The 24672-nt window shown below is 38.6% G+C and overlaps 1 protein-coding gene across 1 annotated transcript; it reads left to right on the plus strand.

The window, feature by feature from the left end:
• Positions 1-443: 443 nt before the first annotated feature.
• Positions 444-16875, plus strand: LOC124595698 (60S ribosomal protein L13a). Its single transcript, XM_047134558.1, has 6 exons — positions 444-591; positions 1071-1201; positions 4502-4611; positions 5343-5488; positions 6586-6708; positions 16761-16875. The coding sequence occupies exons 1-6, from the start codon at positions 571-573 to the stop codon at positions 16842-16844; spliced, it is 615 nt and encodes a 204-aa protein (XP_046990514.1). The 5' UTR covers positions 444-570; the 3' UTR covers positions 16845-16875.
• The last annotated feature ends 7797 nt before the right edge of the window (positions 16876-24672 follow it).

Here is a 24672-nt window from a genome sequence, read left to right on the forward strand (position 1 = left end):
GTTGCCAGACATTGTTTATTTATCTCCACAATGCGTTTCAGAAGTTTAAACCTCTGTCATCAGGTGGATTTACATTTGTTAGTATGACGTGTGTTTGTTTGTGTGTTGTGTTACGAGTTTTTGGAGGAAGTTGTAGCACTGTCCAGTGGAGAAACAAAACACTATTCCAGAACGTGGTTTTGGGATGTGATGTGTTAAGGCAGTGAAAGGAACCTGTTACCTCTGGAAGTACTCTGTTTTACTTATTTCATTTATACCGTTAGATATACGCAAGTAGTGTTTTGTTTCTCTACTAGATTGTGTCACAAGTCCCACCAAAAAATCGCAACACAACACATACACACGTGTCGTACTAAGAAATTTAAATCCACCTAATGATGGAGGTTTTACCCTGTGAAACGCGTTGTGGTGATAAATAAACAGTGACTGGTAACAGCTATCCTTCATGATTTTAGGAATCGACCCTTTCAATCGACGTATATCATATTTTCTTTGGACGAATAAGTGGATTGTCTTTGGACCATTTATATTTGAAAGGAAGTGGCTTCCTTTTCTTGTGGAGTATGAAAGATGACTGGGTTTAGTGAGAAGGTGAGGAAAATAAAGTTTAATTGTTTTCAAAACTGTATCATTGAATAATAATTTGTTATAGTATGCTTGTTGGTTCATCTCGTTTGCATTGATAAATTTTAGACGGTCGTGTGTAGTGTGCTTTGTATGTATTTTCGTCGTAACATCCACGTGGTAAAAATCAAAGTAGATGCTGTGGAGTAGTTCATCCTTCAGGAATAAATACGTGATGACGCATGTATCTTACCTACATTAACTGATGTAGAATGATTTAAATTGCAGTCTGATATTCATTGGACGCATCATTTGAGTCGTTAGACCTTCGCTTACCGAATATGTTTGTTTTTCGCATATGCTGACTTCGTGTTACAGAATCACTGGAAAATAAAGTTGTAATAGTTCTAATTCTGTGTTTCAGAATTAACTGTAGTTAAATATTACGTAGTTCTGCATATGTGGTTTTCAATTTTTATTAAGTGTGGTTAATGAACCTCTTCCAGGCAATCTTGATCGACGGGAGGGGCCATCTCCTGGGACGGCTTGCAGCTATAGTTGCGAAGACTGTTCTACAGGGAAACAAAGTAATTGTCGTGAGATGTGAACAGATCAACATTTCGGGAAATTTCTTCAGGTAATTAACGTAATTTCTTTGTTACTTCATATCAGACTTTGCAGTGATGTCATTGGTAATTTGCGCCTGAAGCGGCATGTTGAATAAGACATACTGAGCATATTCTTATGTAAGAGCATCGTAGTATAAATGTAACACCGATAGTTAAGTGAAAAAATACGTTAATACCTATGTAGTAGCCAGAGTGTAGGATGAGATAAACGCCTAAAGTGTGTGTAAAATCAAGGTTGTTATTCATTTCCTGGGTGCCAAATTTCAAAGGCCGCCTGTTATACAGACTAAAATTTGTGGATGATTCTAATGTGGTTACTAACATTGTCACAGAGAATGTGGTACATATGGTAACTGTATTTTTTATGTATGGTAAATTTAGTATGGACAGTTCTAATTAAGTCTTCCCACTTGTATATCGTGCCTGTGTTACGTGAGTCACAAAATATGTATTATGCGCACCAATTTGAAAGTTGGCGCAGTTGCAGATGGGAGCCACTGTAAAGGCATTTCCGATTTAGTCACTCCTGTCAGCCAGTGCACAGAGTGTCAACTTTGTTTGTGCGAGTAATAAGTAATTACCGTGGGAGCCATATCATCAGTGATACTATGTTAACTCACATCCAAAATATCTGCTCCTAACAGATTGTCACCTATAATGGCTTATGAAAATGGGCAGAATCCATTACTAGTCAGCCTTGAAATAGTAGCTTTGGTGTTAAACATTTGTCTTCATGAGAGCTGTAAGATGTAACATATTGTAAATATGTATCTAGAAAGCCTTCTTCTAAAAATTCTTGTCAGATTGAGGCTGAATTTTGCAAAGATTTTGTTAAACTCACTGTTTGCAAATTCGTTCTTCTGTAGGCTATATTTACCATCTGAAACAGTTCACTTTTTCGTGACCGAACTGAATAGGCTCATGCTGTTAATAGCACAGCATTATCAGGGCTATTAATTTTCGTATGCATATGCAGCTGCAGCTACTCATGAGTGGACTTATCCATACCAACTAAGTTGACACATGGTGTGGTGATTGATGCGAGTGACTGTAAATGTATTTTCCATCCATTTACAGCCACCCCATCTGCCATCACAAAGTGTCAACTTTATTCAGAGGTAATAAATTTTCGTGCAGTATGGATTTACATTTGATGTGCATCATCTCCAGTTTTGTAATGCTTCAACCCATAGATTGGCATGAGACCACTGGTGGGCACTGCTGAACCAAGTGCCATGCTCAATCCTAGCTATGCAATTTTCATAACTGTGCATGTGCGAGTTAATCAGTCTAAAACTTTCAGAAAATTGAGGATTGGTCTAAATAGCATTGAATCAATTTGTCATCAGTTTGTCAGTGTTTTTCATATTGAATAATGGGTTTTCGGGTAAAATTTTATTGCCCTTGCTCATTTGTAAACAGGGCTAAAAATCCCCTTTTGTGCTATAAAAGATTCTTTTTTTGGCGGGGGTATATTCTACTCGTGTGGTTGCTGCTCAAATTTTCTTTGTAAATTTTGCAATTTCATTCTGTGGTGACTTGAAATTGGCAACGGTTAGGACATATTGATGGTGGTTACATTACAAACGGGACATTGAGGGGGGGGGGGAGGAGACGACTGTGCTGTTGCCAGTCAATGCATGCAGAACAAAATGGACAAATTGTCCCACTCACTTGACTGGGGGAAAATTTGAGGTTCCCAAAATAAGTATGGATAATAATTTTTGCTATAGTGAAGTGTCAGTAAAAATTAAATCTGAAAAAATTTAATTACCAGAACAGTCAAGTTTTAACTTACAACCTGCAATTGAGATATCTAATAAAATAGTGACTGAAGGTGGCTTTAGGGATGTAGACAGACTGGACATTTAGATCTGTCTCTAAACTTTCTGTGAGAACTGTATCTCAGTGTAAAATAAATGCCAAATCTAAAATTCTCCCAAGCAAGCCTGAACCTGAAATATTTGTGTCTGAACAAGTTTTATATTTATGTATGTAAGAACAGAATAAAAGAAGTACTTCTACAAAGCAAAGAAAATATAACAAATAATGCCATACTTGCAGTGATAAAATTAAATGGTTGTAGCCCTATTATAGGTCTAAATTTCAAAATATTTAATTGGCCATGTAATCAATTGGTCATACTGGCACTAACTAGTAACCTGCAAAAAAAAAAAAGAAGTTACTAGTTGATACCCTCTGCTGTAACATGTTTCTTTGGTGAATCGTGAAGTCAGAAGCATATTTACATTCCAGAGTCTAGAGATGCATGTTTCTTGAGAACTGCATCAAAGTTCTAAAGCTTCTGACCCAGTCTTGTGATTGGATGCTATTCTAAGAGTTAATGTAATAGTTATGCTTTTTTACACTAAGAGTCCTGTGCTCTTTACATAGGGAGGCTACTTGGGTGCATAATACTCTGATTAACTGCCATTGAAGAGAAACCTTCTGAAGAGTGTTTTTAAGAGCTATTAATGTGCAGTTTTATATTGTCTTCTGTAGATCCACATATGAACTGCAGTAATAATTGAACAAAGTTGGGCATTAAAGACAAATCTTTGGGTTTGGGCAACTGCATCAATCCTAGTAATTGGCCTTTCTTGTCATTTCGTGTATGATTGTGTTGACTTGTTAATTTGATGCCTTTTATGGGGCCGCTCATCTCAAATCTATTAATTATGTAGTCTGGCAACGATATGCCTCAAATAAAAGATCTGTAAATGTTCTGCATAAGCTTCTTAATAGTAGCTTGAATAAGAGTTCCTAATCCATTGACCAGTAGATTAAAATTACACAGAACTCTTAACAATGGTTACATAAGCTTTGTCCTCTATTTGGTTACATTTGAAGAAATAGGTACATCTCCCTGTGCTGAACTCGTAAGTGCGGAGGTCAAGTAAATAGCAAAATGTGTTGTGTAGATCTTGTACTTTGAAACACACACAAGTTAAATTGATCAGTGACGTTTTTCATTGTTTTCTTCTGTTATGTGGGTCTATTATGTGAATTGTTGATAGCTGTTCAATTTTAGATCAGTGATCTCAAATTATTAAATTAAAAATTCACACATCTCATTTTTATATCTTAAGGAGTTTGAAAAATGTCTAAATTTTACAAGAAATGATTGATGACAAAATCATAGCTATCCTATGTTAACTGAAAAGATTGATATTAGTTTTCGTAACATAAAAGTGATAGTCAGATTAATGACATTTAATTATGTTTGTATCAGAGACATTTGTTCTGAAATGTAATTCTTGCAGACTGTTATTTTAGGGAAAATGCTTAAAAATATTACATTTTTCCAGGGCAAAGTTGAAGTACCTCTCGTTCCTTCGCAAAAGGTGCAATGTTAATCCAGCACGAGGACCATACCATTTTAGAGCACCAAGCAAGATATTGTGGAGAACTGTTAGAGGTTTGTAAATTTACTGTTAAAGGCCACTTGAAAACTATACGTTTGTTCAAGCAGCAATTGGAGATAGTTTGAATGCTAACTTTACTACAATTGTGTGGCAATGTACAGTTCGAATTTCACACGGCTAGGGTGCTTATCCAATTTTTTTCTGTTTACTTAGTTGTCAGTGCAAAAGTCTTCAGTAGTATGGGATTCCATTGTTTCAGAGCTTGTAGTTTGTGTGCTAAGAAAGTGCTGTGATGTGTGTGGATACATTAGAGGCATATCAAAAGCAGTCTGTTGTGCAGTGTAGCAAATATTTGGAAATAAGACATTGATATAAATTTTAAAGCACGTATGGTACAGTTTACCTCTTTCAAAACCAAAGGAATGCTAATTCAATGTTGTAAAATTTGTCTTGATTGCAGGAGTTTGTTGTGTTGTTTGCAAGCCAGCTGGTGTGGTCGAGTGGTTCTAGGCGCTTCAGTCTGGAACCGCGCGACTGCTACAGTCACAGGTTCGAATCCTGCGTCGTGTGTGTGTGTGTGTGTGTGTGTGTGTGTGTGTGTGTGTGTGTGTGTGTGATGTCCTTAGGTTAGTTAGGTTTAAGTAGTTTCTAAGTTCTAGGGGACTGATGAACTCAGATGTTAAGTCCCGTAGTGCTCAGAGCCATTTGAACCATTGTGTGTTTGCATACTGCGCTGTAAAGGGGAAATGTTGGTCTTGCAGCTAACGATTAGTTCCCCCCTCAGGTATGTTGCCACATAAGACAGAGAGGGGGAAAATGGCACTGAAGAGGCTTAAAGCTTATGAAGGTTGTCCACCACCTTACGATAGAAGAAAGAGGTTTGTGGTGCCTGGAGCTATGAGGGTTATGTGCTTGAAACCAGGACGAAAGGCAAGTATTTTGTCAAAGTATTATATTGTCATTAATTTTAAATTATCTACATATTTCAAATGTGATGTACAGCATGTCTTTGAACATGCTGTGAATAGGCTTGTGTGGCACACCAAACATGACAATCGTTTACTTCATGTGTAGAAGTTCTGCTTCAAATGAAATTCTTTTAGGTAGATATGACTTTCATGCCCTATGTAAAATAAACCTTGTGACCCTCTCAGTGGAATGTTAAAAGCAAAAATACCAAACACAAGTCTGGTTTTAACTTGTTTATTTGAATGCTGTGACATCAGATTTGTGGAAAAGGATGTGACATTGTTCCTCTTATTGCTGTGCTCAGTGGCCAATATTCCTGAAAGCTCTTGACAGGCTTTTGCTTAATACTGGAAATTTTGTTTCCTTCAGCCAAGTTCATACTATTATTGAAAAATTAGCAAAATGCTCTGATTACACAGATAACACAACTGTGCTGCTCTGAATTTCTTAATTAAGTACACAAAATGGATGAGGCAAATTATTGAACAAATATACTCTGCATTATGTACAGTCACACTCTGTGAGTGTCTATTTTACTGTGGTGTGTGTTGGTTCTGTGAGGTGTGCTGCTTAAGGCTCGAAACTATTTATTCCACAGTGATGAATTTGTAAACTTCACATTTTTATTTATAACTATCGAATTACACACAAGAAACAGTCTGAAAAGTTATTCTTTCTTATTGTTCCTTTAATATGCAAATGTATTGAACATAAAATTGGGGCTAATGTTTTATTACTCTGTAATTTGTACTTTTGCTCCATGCTGTAACATTGAAGTGTTGGCTCTTAATGTTATCCATGGCTTCTGATGAAGCATTTCACAAAAAGTCTTAGAATAATTTTTAATCTTGACATATGATAATTGTGAGACTAATAATTATTGCTAAATAGTACTTAATTCTAAAATTTTTTTCTTGTTGAGTAAAGTCAATGATTATTTATTACCTACATTATTTGAGTATCCATGATACAGAAAATGTGAATGAGACTAAAATTGGTTAATGTTTACCCATAAGACTTCAGTGCTTCATTTTGTAACTTCTTGTTTGTGTTATCAGTACTGCCATTTGGGCAGACTCTCTCATGAAGTGGGATGGAAGTACAAGCAGGTTGTTAGGACCCTTGAAACAAAGAGGAAGGTCCGGTCTGTACTGAATATCCGCAAGCGTAACTGTCTTAAGGTATGTACTGCAGTTTGCAATATTATGATTTTAGTTTGTGAATTTGGTTTAATCTAATAAGATCCATTAACCTCCAGTCAGTGGCATAAGATGCCCCCCCCCCCCCCCATTAGTTGCAGCAAGCTGGGCAGGTAGTTCTGGTAGCATAAAGCTCTTTTGTAAATTTATGTGGCAACAACTCATGTGGTTGCAGCTCTGTGGAAGACTTGTTTCATATGCAGCCATTGACATTTTGCAGTTGAAGGCTTTTAGTGGTACTTCAAACTGTCAGGGGTCATCTTACAGACTTGACTATAGTGCTTGTGTTTTTGTTTGCTACTAGCATGAGTTAGTGGCAGGATTAGTCAAGAGTCTCTTTCTGTCTGGAGAAACAGTAAAGCTATTTTGTGTAGTCATTAACATGTTAGTTTGAGACAGGTATAATCTGCCATCTCATGTTCATTCTTTTATGCTTGTACTGCCAAGTACAATTTGCCCAAATGTTTCTCCAAAAGGTGCTACTTATGAGCTAACATGACACTTTCACCAGTGTGTTGTAATTAAGTTTTAATATTAGTTCCTTGTGAACATTGAACGAAGGTTGACTGTTGCCTTTTGCTTTCATCAAAACTATTCATGTTAGACAGCTGTTCCTTTAAAAAATCCCTAAGGTCAGAATATATTGTAGTATAAACTTTAAACAAACTTTTTTGAACTGTAATGACAAGAAATGCAGGGTGGTATTTTCAGGTGAACTGCTTGTTGAGCGAGGGACCCATTCTTTTTACTGTAATTTGTTTGCAATTATTGGCCCACATGTGAAATGAACCTGTATACGCTTCAACTAGGGCAGACTGTTACATTCTTGTCCACTGAGAAGAAATTATTTTGCTTGCATCAAATGGTGACTACTCTTATTACATTATACTACAATGTAATAACAATAGTTATCATTTGATGCTGCGATAACTGATAGAGAATAGCTGCTAAGAGTATCAAGGCTTTGTCCAGGAAAAATTGTTTCCTGATGCTTCAGGGAATCATCCTTTTGTAATGAAAAAGTGTGTGGCAGTGAAAATTGTCGAGGGAGCAAAAGCTTGACTGCAGTAAGCTGGTTCAAATGGAGGTTACAGTAGCTATGCACAGAAGCATGTGCTAGAGGATAGTGTACTGTGGAGAACTGCATCAAACTAATCTTCAGATTGGATAAAACTGTTGCTATATTTTATTTCCACATTCTAAACTATGCACAAGTGATGGCGGCTGGTTCAGATTGCAGGAAAAAATTGACTTTAAAACAGTTCACACTCGGGCAATAAAATGTTATTTGGAAGAAACATGGTTGTGACATTAACTGGTTCACACAGTAACAAGACAGTGACACCTGTATCTCCTGGTGCAACAGTGCTGAATGCTCCAAGCAACAATAAAAAATAATAATAATAATAATAATATCGTGTGACGAGGGCTTCCCGTCCGGTAGACTGCTCGCCTGGTGCAAGTCTTTCGATTTGACGCCACTTCGGCGACTTGCGTGTCGATGGGATGAAATGATGATTAGGATAACACAACACCCAGTCCCTGAACGGAGAAAATATCCGACCCAACCGGGAATCGAACCCAGGCCCTTAGGATTGACAGTCTGTCGCGCTGACCACTCGGCTACCGGGGCGGCTCCATGCAACAATAAACAAGGGGAATTGAAAGTACCTCAAAAGATTTTATGTAGAGGAAGCAAACTTTGTCCATATAGTTACTCAGTAAAACCACACTTTCATCTAAATTAAAAACAATGGTGTTTGGGTTTGTGCTCATTATCTACTATTGGTATTTCTTGTTTGATTTTGAGGAAACCATTTGGCAAAAAATCTTACATTCCAACATCACACCAAGATGATAAACTTGTTTGCTTTTTGCTACTGTTCATAGTTATTTTGGTAATTTGCAAATAAGTGAATCAGTGGAAATATTTTGAAAAGTTTGGAGTGAAGTATGCAGTCACTGGCCAGTTTACATTTGGTGAGTTTAAGGTTGTAGCTTGCAGCATATGAAATACAGCTAACATAATTTTTAACACTGGAGGGAAGTTATATATTTCTGTCCTCAGGGCAATGTGAGGTATATTGCACATTGTTAATGTGTTCGGCAGCTACATGTCACACTGGTGCTATTGCTGCCTGCTGTGTGGAGCTGCCTTGTGTTTCTTTTACATAAGTTGCTGATAAAAGCCAAAGCTGGAAATGGAAAACTTATTGAAACAAAGATGTGGGGAGTGATAAGCTGAAGATATTGGCTGGATGTTCTTTGTCTGTGCTCCATGTGGCAGATATTCTTAAAGCTAAATACCTGTTACTTCTGAATGAACAGGTGGATGAAGCGGAGGATGTCACAATTTTTATTATTATACACTTATTCCACTTCTTCATTGTTAACCTCAATGCAGAACTCACCAGTCATTGTTGGTGACTGAACTTGCTTTAAATGCAATGATTTTTCTTATGAAAAATTGCTGTAGAGATGTTTACAAAATCGTGTAACATTATTGGTTGAGCTAGACTTGTGAAGCTGCTGTGCTCAGCCCTTTGCAATTGCCATGGATCAACTTAGGTTGACATAACTATAGCTGGTGTTGCTAAAAATAAACTTCTGTGGGGGCATTTTTGTGATTCATGCACTTTCAACAAATATCATTACTGTAATGAGTAGCTTTTCAGTAGGAAAAACAGCAAATTTGAAATTTGTCTTGCTTTAAGTAGGTAATGCTAGTTGTGACTGTCTGGATTGATTCTGTGCAATTCCTATTCATTGTATGGTGCGCCCAGTACTTCCTTTTCTTATTACTTGAAGCCACAATGTGCTCTTCAGAAGTGCTCATTATTGAAACTGAAACAGAAATGGGTCATTTCATGTCAAGTCACCCAGGCCTTGACACCAACCATGTCAGATTTTGATGAAACTTGGTACAATTACTTTTTATCATCCTGAAAGCACTTGTAAAATTTTTTTGCTCTATCTCTTATAGTTTTTTATAAATTTTTAAAGTTTTTAGATTTGGCTTTGTTTCAGCAGTCGGAAATTGTAACTCAAACGTGTCCTCAGAACTAAAAAAATTTGTATATTAAAGAATACTCAAGATATCAGTATGAAATTTTGGAATAAGTTTGTGCATTATATCTAAATGTTAAAAAAATTACCATAAAGATATATTAAATTCTTCCAAATGGAAAAAAAATTTACAATTTTTTTTTTCTTTTTAGCTTTCGGATGTTTAGTTTTACAAAAACTGCAATATCTAGAGTCTCAGACCTGATAGAAAGCTCAAATTTGTTTTAAAATACTCTTAATTGTATAGGCTATTAGATAAAAGAAAAATTGTGTTGGCTTTTTAACCTGTTTAATAGTTACCTAATTTTTAAAATAATATTAATTATATTTTAAAAATAAAAAATGCCAAGTGACTTAGACACCGAAAATAAGTTTGTCTTTTTGGAGTAACAATGTACACTTGGATTTTGTATTGTTACACCTGTGTTTTGAAGTAAAAAATTATTAGTGTTAAATAGTGCTTGGATAGTATTTTAAGTTTATTCGAACTCTCAGTAAGTACTGTTGCTTAGTTTAGAGATTCTTTTCCAATATCCTACAAAAGTAACCAGAACAGTAATCAGACCAAAAGTGAAATCAGTATGTCAGATATTCAAACCTGTAGTGTAGGGTTATTTAAAAAATCTGTTTCCAAACAACCTACACACCTTCAAAAAAGTTACAACTGGTATCAGAATTGAGGAAGAAAAAGATTTGATCCACTTAAGATCTGGAATTAATCTGTGAATTTAAGAATATATGTTCACACCACAGCTACTACTTTTTAAATGTTTTTGAAAAGTATCAAACAACATGTGTAGACCCACTAAAAAACACAAGAAGCCCATCAAAAAATCGTTGAGAAGTGTAGGCTTGGATCTTTCTAAACAATTACTGACAAAAAATATTAGCATAAAACCTGAACAAAAGCTTTGCTCAACATGCCGTAACTTTTATGAGAAAAAATTAAGAGTTGAAGTCAATGAAAGTGAAACAGATGATGAAGTCATGGTTGAATTAGAATCATTGGAATCCAGAAATGAATCCCTCATACAAACAAACATTGCTCTTGATTATTTAGGTTTAACACCGATAAAGCTTCATGGCTTGTCAGAACAAAGTAAAGGGTCTTATTTTAAAAGGAAGGTTAGCAGTATTGAAAACACTGCAAAAAAGGCGGTTTCAAAAGCATTAAAATATGATGCACCAAGTTTTGATGATGACGAAGAAGATAAAAGTGTGGTTGAGAAAGCAAAGGATTTTGATGTAATGATTTCTCTTATGAAAGAGAAGATTTCATCTGTTGGGAGGTCTAGAAAAATCCAGATTCTGACCTTGGCTCCAGATTCTTGGACTCGAAATAAAGTGATGAAAGAATTTAATGTGAGTGAGTACATGGTGCGACAAGCTAGAAAGCTAAAATCTGAAAAGGGTATTTTGGAAACTCCTGGTCCAAAAAAAGGTAAAACTCTTTCTGAAAATACAGTAAGACTTGTAACAGATTTTTATGAAAAGGATGAAAGTTCCAGAGTGCTACCTGGAACAAAAGACAAAGTAAGTGTTCAAAAAAATGTGTACATGCAAAAAAGACTCATTTTTTGTAACTTGAGAGAACTCTATTATTCTTTCAAATGGGAGAATCCCGAGGTAGAAGTAGGATTTTCAAAATTTGGTTTCTTGAGACCTAAATGGTGTATCCTTGCTGGTGCTGCGGGTACACACACTGTATGTGTATGCAGTATCCACCAGAATGTTAAACTATTACTGGATGCTGTGAAAATTGAAGAATCTTATAAAGACCTAATTAAGATGCTTGTGTGCAACACAGAAAACCAAAACTGCATGCTACATCATTGCAACAGCTGTCCTGCAACTACTGCACTAACAGAGTGCTTAACTGAAAAACTAAGTGAAGATTATGATTTAGAAGAAGAAATTGTAATCAGTCAGTGGGTTAACACAGACAGGGCAGGAATGATCAAACAGTCTATCAGTGTTGAAGACTACATTTCTTTATTGGTTAGGTCATTGGAAAAGCTCACCCCACACTCGTTTATAGCAAAATCCCAATCAGCAGCCTTTAAAAGATTGAAAGAAGACCCACCACCCAAAACAGCAATTATTGTGATGGATTTCAGTGAAAATTATTCCTTTGTTATACAAAATGAGATCCAAAGTTACCACTGGAATAGTGGTGGTTGTACTCTACACCCAGTTGGAGTTTTTCTAGGAAATGAGGAAAACAATGTTTTTGTTTCCAACCACTGTTTTATTAGTGATGATCAAGAACATGACACTGGTTTTGTTAACTTTGTACAAAAAGAAATTACAAAGTGGCTGTCATTACATCATACTGACATTGACTCAGTTCACTACTTTACAGATGGTTGTGCTGGGCAGTACAAAAATAGAAACAGTTTCAAAAATTTGACTGAACACTTGAGAGACTTTAATTTGAAGGCCCAACACTCTCTTTTTTTGCAACAAGTCATGGGAAGTCAATTTGTGATGGCCCTATTAAAAGAATTTTAAGGAAAGCCAGTCTACAGCTTTCAGACAAAGAACAAATAGTGACAGCAATCGATGTGTATAAGTTTTGTGAAAAAAATATTGAAAACATTCATTTTCACTTCATTGACAAAAAAGCTGATTTGCTACTGTTAAAACTAGAAAAATGTTTTTCAGCAACCCGAACCATTCCTGGAACTAGAAGTTTTCATAGCTTCAAACCACTTCCAACAAACAACCGTGAAATTAGGACTACAGATAGTGTAAAACCCTCCTTAGTCTTTTCTTTCCATTCTTCTTCTGATTGGGTTCGTGTTGAACCATCCATAAATTTCTATGTGGCTGCAAATTATGATGGTAACTGGTACTTTGGACTGGTAAAAACAATATTCAATGATGAAGAGGATGCAGAAATTCTATTTCTACATCCTTCAGGACCCGCTGCATCATTTTATTGGCCTGAAAGAGAAGATTCCTGCATAGTGCCTTTGGAGCACATAGTCTGTGTACTAGACACACCTCAATCAAGCGGCACTGGGAGAATGTATTACTTCAAAAAAGACTGTATCAAAAGAACTGAAAGCTCTTGGATGAAGTGGAAAAACAGTTTGAATCAGCATTAATGTTTATTAAAAAGACAAAATTACTCAAAAAATTCAATGTTTCCAGCAATCAGTTGGGTTATACATAAGTGCCGTAAGTAAACTATCTTTGTACATAATTCTAATGTAATCTACTATAATTAATAAACATGTTAAAAAGCCATCATTATTTTTGTTTTATCAAGTAGCCTATATGTTTAAGAGTAAATTTAAACAAATTTGAGCATTCTATCAGGTCTGAGACTCGAGATACTGCAATTCTTATAAAACAAAACATCCGTTAAACAAAAGAAATATATATATTTCATAGAAAATATTAATATATTTTAATAGCATCATTTTTATCTTCAAATATGTATAATAAATAAACTTGCTGCAAAAATTCATGATATCTCAGTTTTTAAGATAAGCAAATTTAAAGTTTTGAATACAAATTAAACTGACCATTTCCGAAGGTTCAGAAAACGCAAAACATAAAAACTTTAAAAATTTATAAAAGAAACTGTAAGAGACACAGCAAAAAAAATTGCAGGTGTTGTCAGGATGGTATTAGAACCATTTGAGCCAAATTTCATAAAAATCTAAGGAGGTGGGTGTAAAATTTATTTTTTATTGGGTGATTTGATATGGAATGACCCAAATGTGATTCATGCTGTCTTACTGTATGGAGTCACATTGCTGCATATTCTGTCATCCTAGTGGAAACAAAAGTGTTGCACTGGTAAGTGTTCTGCAACTTCTTTTACGTGTCCTTTTGTGTTGTATCGTCTCAGTGTGTCTAATGCTCCTGAGGAGAAAATGTTGAAATTAAGTCGTCACAAATCAGTAATGAGGAAAAAAAATTGTGCTGCCTCTGCTTTATCTTTGGTATCAAAATTATTTAATAACATTTCAGAAATTTGAGTAGTTATGCAGGCTTTGCTCAGAGTTGTAAGTGTAATGCGATGTGTTCATATTGTTAAATCACTTTCCAAGTTTGCATCAATTCATTTTTATCAGTGTTAGAACATATTCTAAATTCTCCTTTGCATATGTTTCATATTTGCTCTTTGAATAATTTTTAAGAACTGATTGTAGGGGAATCAACTGAAAATGATACGGTGCCTGTAATGTTTTGTAGTCCATAGAAGACTATTTCAATATGGCTAACCCTCACTACCTCCATTAAAGTTCCATAATTTTTCTTATCTATCTTGCTCTATCTTCAATCTTGATCTGTAATGTGTTGTGGAATCATGTTTGAATGGAAATATGGATACAAAAATTTTCAATGGTAACATTGTCTTAAGCATTAGTAGCAATCTCCTTTTAGTAGTGCATTTTCTTTGGTTAGCTGACAGCAGTCAAAAGTATGACTTCATATGTCAAACAGAATGTAATAGAAATTGAAAGCAGCTCACTTGCAGTCCATTGTCCTGCACAGGTGCATCTAAGTTTTGAGTACACACATCAAAAAAGTTTTGAATCACCTTGGTTCAAAGAGTTATGGAAACTACTGAAAATTAGAATAGAGATCAAGAAACATCATTCCCACCCTTTTTATTGCACATAAAAACGACACATTGCATCTTGTGCCACCATACAGCAAGACCTTCAGAGGTGATGGTCCAGATTGCTGTACACATCGGTGCCTCTAATAACCAGTAGCATGTCCTCTTGCATTGATGCATGCCTGTGTTTGTTGTCATATTATCCACAAGTTCATTAAGGTACTGATGGTCCATATTGTCCCCAGATTGGCGATTTGGCGTATATCCTTGAGTGGATGGTGGGTCATGTAGTCCATAAATAGCCGTTCTCAACCTATTCCAGGTGTGTTCAATAGGGTTCATGTCTGGAGAACGTGCTGGCCATTCTATTCCAGCGATGTCGTTATCCTGAAGAGTCATTCACAAGAACGTGATGTCAATCCTGAGCGGTCCATCCGGCATGTTTTTGGGCCCATCTGTACTGTGCTGCATGGTGTTGTGGTTGCAAAGATGGACCTTGCCATGGATGTCGGGAGTGAAGTTTTGCATCATGCAGCCTATTGCGACAGTTTGAGCCCTAACAAGACATCCACTAGCTGCACTAAAAGCATTATTCAACATGGTGGCATTGCTGTCTGTTCCTCAGTGCAATAATCTGTAGGTAGCAGTCATCCACTGCAGTAGTAGCCCTTGTCTGACCTGAGAGGAATGTCAACAGTTCCTCTCTGTATTTCCTATATGTCCAAACATCGCTCTGTTTCACTTAGACACCTGGACACTTCCCTTGTTAAGTGCCCTTCCTGGCATAGTTGGACTTGATCAAACTGCGGTATTGAAAGGCGTGGTTGAACTACAGACAGCACGAGCTGTGTACCTCCTTCCTGGTGGAATGACTGGAGCTGATTGGCTGTCAGACCCCCTCCGTCTAATAAGTGCTGCTCATGCATGATTGTTTACATCTTTGGATGGCTTTAGTGGCCTCTCTGAACGGTCAAAGGGACTGAGTCCGTGATACAATACCCACATTCAACATCTTCCCGAGTTCTGGAAACTGGGGTGACTCAACTCTCTCTCTCTCTCTCTCTCTCTCTCTCTCTCTCTCTCTCTCTGTGTGTGTGTGTGTGTGTGTGTGTGTGTGTGTGTGTGTGTGTGTGTGTGTGTGTGTGTGTGTGTGTGTGTGTGTAGACTCATTGTCTTCCACTCCAGTGGTGTGACAACACAGCTTGTTATGTAGAAGTACTTTATTCTTTAATATGTTACAAAAATGCACACAACAGATGTGATATGTGCAGTGTCCTGAAAACTTCTAGAAAACTGTTTCTGTAATACTAAGACACCACAATGGTTTCTTCAAAATTGTTTTCTTTAACATCAGGGATATAGACGAATATTTTTTGTCACAGGTTCCCTCCAACAGTATGGTTTTTAAAAGGTATTTTTCCCGTCAGTTTAGAAATAAGTTGCGTTCCACCTCACATTTTACTGAAGACGTTAAAGTACGTGGACAAGTCCCAAGTCCTCTACACCTGCTTTCTTTCTCCTTTCAGAAATCGTTACAAAATTGTTGCATGCATGACTCTCAGCCAACATACTTTGCAGTGATATAGATAATCTTAATACTTTTCTAAATTCTATCTAGTAATGTTAAAACTGATGGTGTAACAATTCGTGACTTCAGAAAATATACTATTTGTGCCATCAATTTCGTCATGTGGTCCATGCTGGCAAATGTAACACAGTGCTTCTTGATGTACAAAACACTGAAACACTTAATTGCCAACTAAATCTTTAAAGTTTTTGTGCATGGTGTTGTAATGTTGTTTTCAACAAATTTAGAGTGCCAAGCAATTATGCATTTGTGTAACAAAAATGAGAAAACTCTTCTAAGAAAAAAACTGTTCCCATTCATTTTTTAAGGCTTTTGGTAACTGGTCACTAGTCAGCTCTTGGAGTGTATGTTCCATTAGAACAGCCTCTGAAACTTTGAACTTCTATTATCGTGAGGGATAAATTGTGCCGACATGATCTTGTCAGCTTGAGTGGTGGGGAAGGTTGTATGACCTGAACCATTTTCCAGCCTTCTCAATCAATTTGCACAAAGAGATGTCAAGCTTTACATGCACATGAAAGAAGTGGCGTGGCTGCTAAGGCTTTCCCAAGTATGAGTTGCCCAAGTGCTGGCTACAGGAAGATGAGTTTTTTCAGGTGTTGGGAGACACAGTATTGTACTTCGATGATTTTTCATTTAACTGTTCTAATATTATTTGATTACTTTTCTAGCCATAACTTATTTGTTAGTTATGTTGTTGTTGTTGTTCTTCACTGTGCATTGTATGTTAAATTTCCATCAGTACTGCCTGCCTTGACTTAAAACATGAAACATATTTAAATGTTGTTAATCTTCTTGCAGAAGCTGACTAAGGAAGCTGGGCAAAAGGTGGCGAAACAAGTGGAACCATTCACAAAAATAATTAATTCTTATGGCTATAACTGAACTGAGTGAATAAATCTGTAATTGAACACTATTTTGTCTTTTCATTTTGATATCACCATTTCAACAATTTGAATGACAGTTGAAGTTTGCATTCATAATGTCTAGTAATTTCTATAAATTAATGGTAGTGGTAGACAATTACTGCTGGACTGTATTCCAAGAAGTTTACAACCTGAAATATTTGTTTACCAAACGGTTGAAGGATTTCAAATTATCAACCACCACCTAACAAATATTGAAACTGACCTTCACATCCTAAAAACTAGCAGCAGCCTATACCAAAAATTAACTGTAGAAGACAACTACCACATCCAAAAATCAATAGCCCAAGGAAAGAAAGTACTCAATGAATACACATCACTGTGCAACAAAACTCTTCACCACAATAGAACAACTATACAAGTAACACACACACACACACACACACACACACACACACACACACACACACACACACACACCTCTCTTTTCTTTCTTTATTTCTTTCTTTGTCTCCCTCTCTCTCTCTCTCTCCCACTTCCAGCTCCACTCCCTCCAAAACCTCAAAATTCCAATCAACACAATCTGGAACCACAACACCCTAATTCAGTAGTTAACTTTTCCTCCAAACGTCTCTCCCATCCAAAGGCCTCACCTTCAGCCCCACTCCCAGATTCAACCAAACAGCCCTCGTCAAAGATTTACTGTCCTATTCTCGCACTCTCTGCTGGAAATATCACTTTGCCACGAAGAAAAATGATCCTAATCCTACTCCCAATGATCCAACTCCCCAGGACACTATCCAAATTGAACCCTGCCTGGAACAGTTCGGTCCTCCGTCGCAGCGGGACCCACCTCCTCTTCCTCAAAATCACCCTCTCCAAACCTTCCAGGAATTTCTGACTTCCAGCCTTGCATCTCAATCCTGCTTAAAAAACCTTAATCCTACTCCCAACATCACCACTGCTGAAGCCCAGGCTATCCGTGATCTGAAGGCTGACCGATCCATCGTCATTCTTCCGGCGGGCAAGGGTTCGACGACTGTGCTACTTGATCGTCGGGAGTATGTGGCTGAGGGACTGCGTCAGCTTTGAGACAACACCACATACAAAGTTTGCCAAGGTAATCCCATTCCCGATGTCCAGGCGGAGCTCCAAGGAATCCTCAGAACCTTAGGGCCCCTGCAAAACCTTTCACCTGACTCCATCAACCTCCTGACCCTACAGACACCCCGCACCCCTACCTTCTACCTTCTTCCTAAAATTCACAAACCCAATCATCCCAGCCACCCCATTGTAGCTGGTTACCAAGCCCCCGCAGAACGTATCTCTGCCTATGTAGATCAACATGTTGAACCCATTACATGCAGTCTCCCATCCTTCATCAGACACAAACCACTTTCTCGAACGCCTGGAATCCTTACCCAATCTGTTACCCCCAGAAACCATCCTTGTAACCATCGATGCCACTTCCTTATACACAAATATTCCGCACGTCCAGGGCCGCGCTGCGATGGAGCATTTCCTTTCATGCCGGTCACCTGCCACCCTACCTAAAACGTCTTTCCTCATTATCTCAGCCAGCTTCATCCTGACCCACAACTTCTTCACTTTCGAAGGCCAGACATACCAACAATTAAAGGGAACAGCCATGGGTACCAGGATGGCCCCCTCGTACGCCAACCTATTCATGGGTCGCTTAGAGGAAGCCTTCTTGGTTACCCAGGCCTGCCAACCCAAAGTTTGGTACAGATTTATTGATGACATCTTCATGATCTGGACTCACAGTGAAGAACAACTCCAGAATTTCCTCTCCAACCTTAACTCCTTTGGTTCCATCAGATTTGCCTGGTCCTACTCCAAATCCCACGCCACTTTCCTTGACGTTGACCTCCATCTGTCCAATGGCCAGCTTCACACGTCCGTCCACATCAAACCCACCAACAAGCAACAGTACCTGCATTATGACAGCTGACACCCATTCCACATCAAACGGTCCCTTCCCTACAGCCTAGGTCTTCGTGGCAAACGAATCTGCTCCAGTCCAGAATCCCTGAACCATTACACCAACAACCTGACAACAGCTTTCACATCCCGTAACTACCCTCCCGACCTGGTACAGAAGCAAATAACCAGAGCCACTTCCTCATCCCCTCAAACCCAGAACCTCCCACAGAAGAACCACAAAAGTGCCCCACTTGTGACAGGATACTTTCCGGGACTGGACCAGACTCTGAATGTGGCTCTCCAGCAGGGATAAGACTTCCTCAAATCCTGCCCTGAAATGAGATCCATCCTTCATGAAATACTCCCCACTCCACCAAGAGTGTCTTTCCACCGTCCACCTAACCTTTAAAATCTGTTAGTTCATCCCTATGAAATCCCCAAACCACCTTCCCTACCCTCTGGCTCCTATCCTGTAACCCGGAAGGTGTACACGATCAAAGGCAGAGCCACATGTGAAAGCACCCACGTGATTCACCAACTGACCTTCCTACACTGTGATGCATTCTATGTGGGAATGACCAGCAACAAACTGTCCATTAGCATGAATGGGCACAGGCAGACAGTGTTTGTTGGTAATGAGGATCACCCTGTGGCTAAACATGCCTTGGTGCATGGCCAGCACATCTTGGCACAGTGTTACACCGTCCGGGTTATCTGGATACTTCCCACCAACACCAACCTATCCGAACTCCGGAGATGGGAACTTGCCCTTCAGTATATTCTCTCTTCCCATTACCCACCAGGCCTCAACCGTGGGTTGCGAAAGCTTGAAATTTGTGTTTTTGTGTTGTTTCTATCAACGTACCAACGCTTTCGTTTGGTAAGTTACAGAATCTTTGTTTATATATAACATCAGAACAGTCCCAGTACCTACTCTGATTTTCAGAGTATAGCATAGAAATCTATGGTATTTGACGACTTTTACAAAAAGCTAGAATGTAGAATTGTATTACTTTAGTATGACGGGGGATAGTATCTGATGGCTAGAGAAATACAGGGTAATATCTAGAATATTTTCGGTCATATTAAAGCAAGCCTCCTGAACAAAACTCTTGGCCATGGCCTAAGACTACTGTGCTGCACACAGAATATTGCGGAAGTAATTTGCCTCTGAATGTGATATGATACAATGATTTCTGAAATTTTACCAAAAATAATTTTGTAATTTTCTTAACAACTTTCTCACAGGAAGTTTCTTCTTGGTCCTACAGAACAAAAATACATCGACATTTTTTGCTACAGTTTCACACCTCTTAAAATTTTCTCAGATAAAACAAAAAATTATGTTTCCGAAATACGATGCAGCATATGCACCTGTAAACTTTGAGGATGTTCATATTTTTTTCATTCAAATTACATTAGTGATCCTGTTACTACCACAGGTTGAAGTAAAAAAATTATTTTCCTCCAAAATTTCTTGTAATGTTACTTCTCATTATTTACTACCAGCTAGGGAGAACTTTTTCGGAAAGTACTCTATCATACTCTAGACTAAAAATAGTTGCCCAATATTTTTTAAATTTTTAAACATTTGAACTTATCACTATAAAAAAACTGGCAATGCTGTAAAGACAGCGAGATGATCTTGAAGCCCAATTTCCGTGCCGGCCACTTTACTGTACAAATATGACAAGGTGTCGGTATGCTCAGTAATCTGATGCCATGCCTATTGTGGGCAGTTGAGTGGTCAATTTAAGTTTGTAACACAGCGTAATGCAACATAGTAATTATGTGGCAGATGTTTTGAACTGTGCTTGAATGAAATACAACTAGAGGTCAGGCCATAACTACATCAATAATCTGCTAACCTCAACAAGCAGTTGCACAGTAGCTGTCCGTGAATGCTTTGTGTTGTGTTGCTTGTTGTTTCCAGTTCTTAGTTGGAAATAAGTGTAGCAACTAATTCTGGTGCAGCATGGGTTCAGATTATGACCCTTACAACACCAGGAGTCAGCAACCTCTGTGATTTCAGTTTCACTGTAGGCTGCTGGCCTACAGAAGGGGGTCGAGCTTTTTCCACCCACACTGCTCCTCTCCCCTCTGTTGGCAAAATTCTAGTTTGTACTGACAGCCATCTACCACAACAGGTGGTAGCGCCTGCACTGTAGTAATCGGGAAACAAAATCTAACATTTAGAATGCTGAAATTCTTCCTCTGAAGTTAAAATAGTTATTTTCTTTTTGGTTTTATTTCTACATTAAGTGCATTGTTATTTCTATCTGTAGTGTTGTCAAGCATTATGAAAGGTCGAAATTAGTCTGTGGATTTTCTAGTCAGTTGGGTGAGAAAAGACAATGACCTGAAACATCTAAAACCGGACATGGGCGCATTAAGTTAACTCGTGGGAATGTGCTGCAAGTTTCCAACAGAAGAATCATTTTTGAAAGCCAAATGAAGACAACAAAGGTCACTTCAGAAGAAAGTGCCTTTTTTTGCAGAGGCAAATATTCCTGTCTAAAAGTTCCCAATCAGCACCCATGAGTGTGCATTAGTTTTCTGATATACGTTTGTTGAAAATTTGACGCTTCATAGGATCCCCAACTGGAAGCAATTTTCTTGCAAACGAGCTATGATAAAGCCACTACCAGGAACTTAAGGCAAAATATTGACTGCATAGTCAGTGGATTTCAGAATCGTACTTTCACACAAAGCTAAGACATTCATTCATGATGGAGCTTAGTATCACAGTGCTATTTGTGTGTGTGTGTGTGTGTGTGTGTGTGTGTGTGTGTGTGTGTGTGTGTGTGTGTGTGTATTTTTGTAAATATTAAGGTTTAATATTTTTAGCCTTCTGGGAAGATTGAACTGTAGTTGACCTGAAAGTTTGGACATCATGCAGTTTTATTTGGTGTGGTCCTAAGAGATGTGATGTGACATTGCCTACTTCACATGAACTTACTCAGCCATTTTGATAAAGCAAGTAGGTTCCAAACCACTGTGCTTCTTTATCATTAATATGTTAGGTGAAACACTGGGAAAACTGACGTATTATAATCCAATGTGTTATTGTAAACTGACGTAACAGATTTTGGATCCACTTAACCACTCAGCCCCACACAAAAATTCATCTCTATACAGCCTTAAAACGTTGGCAAATACTTAAAAGGCACATAAACATAAATGCATGTCTGGTGTGACCCCTTTGGTCCAGCTGAGTCATGCCGGTTTCTGCTTATATGATACTGCTACACCAAAGTGTCAGTTGCCACAGGAAGTCACAGAGCTAGTAATTTGAATTCTGTGATCTATACAGTAGGGAAACCCCTCTTCATATCCAACACCTTCATTCGGAATATTGCTGGACTAAATGGCAGGCCTTCATTGTGTTTCTCTCGTGTGTACTTGCAACTGAGTGCTCAGATTCATGATTTGGTCCCCTGAAAGTTTGACGTGTAGAACATGTTCTTCAATGTACACTACTGGCCATTAAAATTGCTACACCACGAATATGTGCTACAGACAGGAAGAAGATGATGTGATATGCAAGTGATTAGCTTTTCAGAGCATTCACACAAGGTTGGCGCCGGTGGTGACACCAACAACGTGCTGACATGAGGAAAGTTTCCAACCGATTTCTCATACACAAACAGCAGTTGACCGACGTTGCCTGGTGAAACGTCTTTGTGATGCCTCGTGTAAGGAGGAGAAATGCGTACCATCACATCTCTGACTTTGATAAAGGTTGGATTGTAGCCTATCGCGATTGAGATCCAATGACTGTTAGCAGAATATGGAATTGGTGGGTTCTGGAGGGTATTACGGAATGCCGTGCTGGATTCCAATGGCCTCATATCACTAGCAGTCGTGAGGACAGGCATCTTATCTGCATGGCTGTAACGGATCGTGCAGCCACACTTCGATCCCTGAGTCGACAGATGGGGACGTTTACAAGACAACAACCATCTGCACGAACAGTTCGACGTTTGCAGTAGCATGGAATATCAGCTCTGGGGACCATGGCTGTGGTTACTCTTGATGCTGCATTACAGACAGGATTGCCTGCGATGGTGTACTCAACAATGAACCTGGGTGCACGAATGGCAAAATGTCATTTTTTCGGATGAATCTAGGTTCTGTTTACTGCATCGTGATGGTCGCATTCGTGTTTGGCGACATCGCGGTGAACTCACATTGGAAGTGTGTATTCGTCATCGCCATACTGGCGTATCACCCGGCGTGATGGTATGGGGTGCCATTGGTTACACGTCTGTCACCTCTTGTTCGCATTGACGGCACTTTGAACAGTGGACGTTACATTTCAGATGTTACCACCCGTTGCTCTACCCTTCATTTGATCCCTGCAAAACCTTACATTTCAGCACAAGTCCTGTACTGTCCTTTCTGGATACAGGAAATGTTAGACTGCTGCCCTGGCCAGCACATTCTCCAGATCTCTCACCAACTGAAAACGTCTGGTCAGTGGTGGCCGAGCAACTGTCTCGTCACAGTATGCCAGTCACTACTCATGATGAACTGTGGTATCGTGTTGAAGCTGCATGGGCAGCTGTACCTGTATCCGCCATCCAAGCTCTGTTTGAATCTATGCCCAGGCGTATCAAGGCCGTTATTACAGCCACAGGTGGTTGTTCTGGGTACTGATTTCTCAGGATCTATGCACCCAAATTGCATGAAAATGTAATCACATGTCAGTTCTAGTATAATATATTTGTCCAATGAATACCCATTTATCATCTGCATTTCCTCTTGGTGTAGCATTTTTAATGGCCAGTAGTGTACTTGTCTGACTCCACCAGCAAAGATTTGCTACATTGAAACCGTTTTCTTACTGCTGCACTTCTGGGCCCCTGCTTCATGAATCAGTCAGTTTAAAATTAGTGTATTGTTTGCGTGAAACAGTTGTGAACAGTGGCTTACGCATCCAAGTTTCTCAAGTCAGGGCTGTGATTTGCCTTCATTGCCAATTGCTAAAAAACACACACACTCTCACACTATGTAGTGCTAGTAGACAACACCATGATGCATTCGTTTTGAAGCTAATGTGCCATATTCGTTAGAATGTATTAGGTGCTGAGAATATGCCAAAAATGTGCTGGCATGTAATTCTATAACAAAAAAGGTTTTGGTGCAACAAGATATAAATGCTGGGAAATGCAACATTATAGTTTTGCATCACTCCAGTTCCCGTAACTCCTGAACATAGATGCTGACTGTTGATATTGTATCTTGGGCACAGTCCCTTTATCTGTTCAGAGATGTCACTAGACCTGCCCAAAGATGTAAACAACAATGCATGAGCAGCACCTATTAGACGGAGGGGGCCCCGACAGCTGATCATTTCCAGTCATTCCACCAGGAAGAAGGTGCATGGCCCATGTTGTCTGTAGTTCAACCAAGCCTATATGGTCAATACTGCAGTTAGATTGTGTCTGAATTGTTACTTTGTGCCAGGAAGGGCTCTCAGCAAGGGAAGTTTCAATGTGTCTGAGTGAAACAAGGCAATGTTCAGACATGGAGGAGATGCACAAAGACGGGAATTGTTAATGACATTCCTCGTTCAGGCCACCCAAGGGCAGCAGTGGAGGACTGCTACCTATGGATTATGGCTCAGAGTAACTCGGGCAGCACCACCACCCTGTTGAATAATGCTTTTCGTGCACCGATGGGATGTCATATTATGACTCAAACTGTGTGCAGTAGGTGGCATGATGCACATCACCACTCCTGACGTCCATGGGGAGGTCAATTTTTCCAACCAGGACACCATGCAGCACGGTACAGATGGGTCCAACAACATGCTGAATGAACTGGTCAGGATTTGCATCACTTTCTCTTCACCAATGAGTATCACATATGCCTTCAACCAGACAATTGTTGAAGTGTTT

Source organism: Schistocerca americana, chromosome 2, assembly GCF_021461395.2.
Source record: "Schistocerca americana isolate TAMUIC-IGC-003095 chromosome 2, iqSchAmer2.1, whole genome shotgun sequence".
Lineage (NCBI taxonomy): Eukaryota > Metazoa > Arthropoda > Insecta > Orthoptera > Acrididae > Schistocerca > Schistocerca americana.